A 6607-nucleotide genomic window follows, 5' to 3' on the forward strand; every position below is an offset into this window, starting at 1 on the left:
TGTAGGTTAGGGTGGATTGGCCATGCTAAATTACCCTATAGTGTTCAGGGATGTGCAGGTTATGGTGGATTGACCATGCTAAATTACCCATAGTGTTCAGGAATGTACAGATTAGGGTGGATTGGCCATGCTAAATTACCCAAAGTGTTCAGGGATGTGCAGATTAGGGTGGATGGGCCATGCTAAATTACCCCATCGTGTTCAGGGATGTGTAGGTTAGTGGGGATTAGCCATGCTAAATTACCCATAGTGTTCAGTGATGTGCAGGTTAGGGTGGATTGACCATGCTAAATTTCCCATAGTGTTCAGGGATGTGTAGGTTAGGGTGGATTGGTCATGCTAAACTACCCATAGTGTTCAGGGATGTGCAGGTTAGGGTGGATTGGCCATGCTAAATTACCCCATACTGTTCAGGGATGTGCAGGTTAGGGTGGATTGGCCATGCTAAATTACCCTATAGTGTTTAGGGTTGTGCAGGTTATGGTGGATTGGCCATGCTAAATAACCATAGTGTTCAGGGATGTGCAGGTTAGGGTGGATTGGCCATGCTAAATTACCCTGTCGTGTTCAGGGATGTGCACATTAGGGTGGATTGGCCATGCTAAATTACCCATAGTGTTCAGTGATGTGCAGGTTAGGGTGGATTGGCCATGCTAAATTACCCAAAGTGTTCAGGGATGTGCAGATTAGGTTGGATGGGCCATGCTAAATTCCAGATAGTGTTCAGGTATGTGCAGGTTATGTGAATTGGCCATGTTAAATTGCCTGTAGTGTTCGGTGAAGGGGTAAATGTAGGGGTAAGGGGCTGGGCGGGTTGGTCTTCGGAGGGTCAATGTGGACTTGTTGGGCTGAAGGGTGTGTTTTCACACTCTAAGTGATCTAATCAACTCCCTCGGGTCTGATCACCTACTTTCTATGTTCCTAAAGGAAGTGGCAACAGCGATACAGGATCCATTATTTATAATGTTCAGAAATTCCCTCAATGTGGAAAGTTTCGTGGATTGGCAAAATCCTAATATAACACTCCTATTCAAAAAGGGAGGGAGGCAAAAAATAGGAAAACACAGTTTAACATGTCAGTGGGAAATTGTTTGAATACATTATTAAAGAAGTAATAACAGGACATTTCGGGAAAGTCAAAATACAATCCATCAGAGTCAGCATGATTTTATGAAGAGTAAATCATATTGCCTCTCTCACCTTAAACCTATGTCCTCTCGTTTTGAACTCCCAACCCCAGGGAAAAGACTTTGCCTATTTACCCTATCCATGCCCCTCACGATTTTATAAAACTCTGTAAGGTCACCCCTCAGCCTCTAGACGGTCCAGGGAAAACAGCTCCAGCCTGTTCAGCCTCTCCCTCTAACTCAACCCTTCAGTGTAAGTCTTTTCTGCACCCTCTCAGGTTAACAACATCCTTCCTGTAGAAGGGGGATTATGATTGCTCTTTCCCAAATGCTCCCCACACTGACATTCTGCACTTGGCCTGCTTCATTTCCTGTGACCAGATCCAACACAGCCCCTTCCCTGGTAGGGCAAGAAATATCCTAACCGAAGAGTGTGGTGCTGGAAAAGCACAGCTGGTCAGGCAACATCCGAGGAGCAAGAGAGTCGACGTTTTGAGCCTAAGCTCTTCACCAGGAATGAGGGTGTGTCCCAATTGGACTGAGAGACAAATGGGAGGGGGTGGAGTGGGGTGGGGTGGGGGGAAGGGATTTGGGATAAGGGGTAGTGTTTTTTACAGGAGGCAGGGTGGGAGGAGGTGTAGTCCAGATAGCTATGGGAGTTGGTGGGGTTTAAGTAGATATCTGTGTTGAGTCAGTTGCCAGAAATGGAGGTGGAGAAGGGGAGGGAGGTGTCCAAGATGGTCCAGGTGAACTTGGGATCATGGTGGAAGGTGTTGGTGAAGTTGATGAAGTGTTCAACCTCCTCGTGGGAGCACGGTGGTGCCAATACAGTCATTGATGGAGAGGAGGATAGGTGGGGAATGGTTCCAGTGTAGCTGAGGAAGATGGACTGTTCCACGTACCTGACGAAGATGCAGGCATAACTGGGGCCCATGTGGGTGCCCATGGAGGAAGTGGGAGGATTGGAAGGAGAAACTGTCGAAGGTGAGAACCACTTCAGCCAATCGAATGAGCGTCTCATTGGAAGGGTACTGGTTGGCTCGGCAAGAGTGGAAGAAACAGAGGGCTGGGAGGCTTTCACCATGGTGGAACCGCCTTGTGGCCTAACGCTTTAACTCCCCCTCCCATTTTACCGAGAACATGCATGTCCTGGGCATCCACCACCGCCAAACCCTAACCACCCGACACCGAGAGAAGAACACCTCAGCTTCTGCCCTGGGACCTTCCAACCCCAGGGGATCAATGTGGGTTTCACCAGTTTCCTCATCTCTCCTCCCCCCACATTATCTCAGATCCAACCCTCCAGCTCGGCAACACCCTCTTGAACCTGTCGATCGTCCTTCCCATCTATCCGCTCCACCCTTCTCTCCAACCTATTACCTTCACCCCCCACCTGTAAAATTCCCAGCTGCCTTCCCTCAGTGCCCTCCACCAATAAATCTCTCAGCCCCCTTGGGCCAACCCCGCCATTCCTGATGAAGAGCTTATGCTCGAAACGTTGACTCTCCTGATCCTCGGATGTTGCCTGACCAGCTGTGCTTTTCCAGCACCACACCTTTTGACTGCAAATGCTCTCACTTAGATCTTCTCCACTATTTAAGCTCCATAATAAATACCCAACAAGGGTCACTGCTTCCTTCCTGTTTTTCTAATCATACAGATTCTAATTCAGGATTCTAATTCGTTCAAGGGCAATGATATTACCTTTAACCAAGGCTGAAACACCTCCTTCCGTTTTACCACACTGTTTCTACTAAAAGCCTTACAACCTGGGATGTTAGCTGTCTGGTCCTGTTCTGGCTTGAGCAAAGTTTCTGGATGTAGGTTTGCTCACTGAGCTGGAAGGTTCGTTATCAGACGTTTCGTCACCATACGAGGTAACATCTTCAGTGAGTCTCCGGATGAAGCACTGGTGGTATGGCCCGCTTTCTATTTAGGTTTCGTTGGGTTGGTGATGTCACTTCCTGTGGTGATGTCATTTTCTGTTCTTTTTCTCAGGGGGTGGTAGAATGGGGTCTAACTCGATGTTTTGTTGATAGAGTTCTGTTTGAATGCCATGCTTCTCAGAATTCTCGCGCGTGTCTCTGTTTGGCTTGTCCCAGGATGGATGTGTTGTCCCAGTCAAAGTGGTGTCCTTCCTCATCTATATGTGAGGATACTAGTGAGAGAGGGTCATGTCGTTATGTGGCTAGTTGATGTCCATGTGTCCTGGTGGCTAGTTTTCTGCCTGTTTGTCCAATGTAGTGCTTGTTACAGTTCTTGCACGGTATTTTGCAAATGACATTGGTTTTGCTTGTTGACTGTATGGTATCTTTCAAGTTCATTCGCTGCTGTTTTAGTGTGTTGGTGGGTTTGTGGGCTACTGTGATGCCAACGAGTCTGAGTAGTCTGGCAGTCGCTTCTGAGATGTCTTTGATGTAGGGGAGAGTGGCTAGGGTTTCTGGACGTGTTTGGGTTTGTTGCTGAGAAATCAGCGGAACTTGTTCATTGGGTACCCATTCTTTTTGAATACACTGTCTAGGTAATTTTCCTCTGCTCTGTGTAGTTCCTCTGTGCAGCAGTGTGTGTTGGCTCATTGAAATAATGTTCTGATGCAGCTTCGTTTGTGGGTGTTGGGATAATTGCTTCTGTAGTTCAGTATTTGGTCAGTATCTGTTGTTTTACTGTAGACTTTCCAGTAAACAAAGTTTCTGTCAATGCTATGTCATATCTCCCAGCGGACAATTTCTGCTTCCAGTTCCCCAATTGTGTTCATTTATAGTCTTGCTGCCTTTGTTAATTTTGAGTTCCTGTTCCTGAAGCAATATTAGACTTGTTACCGTACCTGCTGTAAACACTGATGCAAAGTAATTCCAACCAAACCAATCACCAAATTCTGAGACCTATGTCTCTGCTCTGCCCTCTGCAACTGGATCTTTCACTTCCTGACCGATAGACTGCAATCAGTGAGAAAGGGCGACCACGCCTCATTTACAAAAACCCTCAACACTGGCAACCTGTGAGGCTGCGTACTCAGCCCCTTACTATACTCCCTGTACCCTCATGACTGTGTGGCCAAATTCCATCCCAAGTCCATCTACAAGTTCGCTGATGACTCTACCATTGTAGGCTGGGTCTCAATGCCGAGATAGAACGCAGGAAAGAGATAGAGTGGTTGGTTGCGTGGTATAAAGCTAACAATCTCTTCCTCAATGACATCAAAATGAAAGAGCTGATCATTGACTTCAGGAAGCAAGTTGGGAGGCTACACCACTGCCTATATCAATGCTGCTGAGGTGGGGGGTGCTCTCGAGTATCACCTTACTAGGAGCGAAGATCACCAACAATGTGTCCTGGTCCACCCATGTTAATACGATTTTACACAATAATACCTCAACATCCTCAGGAAGCTAAGGAACTTCAGCATGTTTGTAATGACACTTACCAATTTTTATAGATGCAGCATAGAAAACATTCCATCCAGATGCATCACAGCTTGGTTTGGCAACTGCTCTGCCCAAGACAGTAAGAAACTATGAAGAGTTGTGAACACAGGTCAGTCCACCGTGCAAACCAACCAACCATGCATTGACTCCATCTGTATATCACGCTGACTCAGAAAGGCAGCCAACATCATCAAAACCCCGTTCCACCCTGGTCACAATCTCTTCCAACCTCTTCTGCTGGACTGAAGATACAAAAGCTTAAACACATGCACCGTCAGATTTAAGAACAGTTTCTTCCCAGCTGTTATTAAACTTCTGAACAGACCTCCCAAATTTAAAATTTAACATTGATCTCACACTTTGTGCATCTTCTCTGTAGCATTGTATTCTTCACACTGTTCTATTACCCCAATGCACTTTATTTGTTATCAAATGCACGCAAAACAAAACTTCTCACTGTACCTAGGTGCATGAGACAAAAATATATCAAATCAAATCAAAAGATGTTCATCAACTATTGTTTTTAATTATTTTCACCACCACCTCAGAAACTGTAAAATGTAGACTGTCTTTGAACTGTGGCTTGTTTTAGTTCATTTACACTGAGGCTATTCATCAATGTCTTCAATAAAACTTTCCCATTGTCAGGAAAACTGAAGCTCTCTCTTCCTGAAATTGGAGGTTGTTGGAAATGTCTTCTACCCCTCATTTCATCTGCTCCCCTTTCTCTGCCTGTCTCCCCGTTTTCTCTATCTCTTCATCCATCCAGCTCATAGACAGGTCCCCTGACCCCTCTGCTTCCGGCTGTGGAGACGACCACCTTCAAGCTCTTTGAAGGGGTTAGGAGTCACAGCTAGTCACAATGGGGTAATTCAGAGAGAGAGGGGGACAGGGGAATGACAGGCAACACAGAGGGGTACAGAAATGCATCGAGAGGCGTCTACACTGCCTGGTGTTTGGAGGGTGGTGTATTTGTCTCAGTCAAGTGCGTCTTGTTTCTGGATTTTGCTTGCAGAGTCATTTCTGTTCAGATCGCTTCCTCGTTTTACAATCTCAATCAGTTCCTCTTCACTCTCTTCCTCGATGGCGACATGTAATTTTAGTGCGAGATGGACTTGTGTGCTGCTCGTTGCTCTCCTCTCTGTCTTCTGCGTCAGTGAGTAACAACTTTTGTGTTCATTTTAGTTTAAAATTCAGCCCTCACTTCTCCAAAGCTTTCCCCAGTACACATGTGAAGGCCATTCAGCTCATTGTGCTTGACCAGCTGGAAGGTCTCACCGAGGAAACAACCTAAAATCCATTCTGTCCCATTCCTTCCCTTTAACCCCTCTCTCAGAAGTTTTGGCTTTTTCCATGAAGCATTCCTTCACCTCCTTCGTATTCGACGTCCTCATTCTTGATCACACCACCCCACCATTTGGTCAGCGACAGGCTCTGTGAAAGCTCTGGCAGGCGTTTCTTTGGCCGGTTCATCTGTCATCATGAAACAGAAGTTACCAACAGTTTTCTTTACAAACACCGCCAGGTTGTTGAGACTTACAGACCAACTTCAAGAAAGCAATCAGCATCTAACCTCATGCCATCCCGGTCCTGGGTGGGATTGATTCAGATAGTGTAGAGGGAGCTTTACTCTGTATCTAACCCCGTGCTGTCCCTGTCCTGGGAGGGTTTGATGGGGACAGTGTAGAGGGAGCTTTACTCTGTATCTAACCCCGTGCTGTCCCTGTCCTGCAAGTGTTTGATGGGGGACAGTGTAGAGGGAGCTTTACTCTGTATCTAACCCTGCGCTGTCCCTGTGCTGGGAGTGTTTGATGGGGGACAGTGTAGAGAGAGCTTTACTTTGTATCTAACCCCGTGCTGTCCATGTCCTGGGAGTGTTTGATGAGGGACAGTGTAGAGGGAGCTTTACACTGTATCTAACCCCGTGCTGTCCCTGTCCTGGGAGGGTTTGATGGGGGACAGTGTAGAGGGAGCTTTACTCTGTATCTAACCCCGTGCTGTCCCTGTCCTGAGAGCGTTTGATGGGGGGACAGTGTAGATGGAGCTTTACTCTGT

The 6607-nt window shown here is 46.7% G+C and overlaps 1 protein-coding gene across 2 annotated transcripts in view; it reads left to right on the forward strand.

The window, feature by feature from the left end:
- Positions 1 to 5589: 5589 nt before the first annotated feature.
- The window catches only part of LOC122542955 (T-lymphocyte surface antigen Ly-9-like), a 9556-nt gene continuing 8538 nt past the window's right edge, over positions 5590 to 6607 (forward strand). For both annotated transcript variants that reach the window (XM_043681099.1, XM_043681100.1), the window contains exon 1: positions 5590 to 5708. In XM_043681099.1, coding sequence (XP_043537034.1) covers positions 5636 to 5708 — 73 coding nt within the window. In that variant the 5' untranslated portion in view covers positions 5590 to 5635. The remainder of the gene's footprint in view (positions 5709 to 6607) is intronic.

This window comes from Chiloscyllium plagiosum, chromosome 41 (genome assembly GCF_004010195.1).
Source record: "Chiloscyllium plagiosum isolate BGI_BamShark_2017 chromosome 41, ASM401019v2, whole genome shotgun sequence".
Classification (NCBI taxonomy): Eukaryota; Metazoa; Chordata; class Chondrichthyes; order Orectolobiformes; family Hemiscylliidae; genus Chiloscyllium; species Chiloscyllium plagiosum.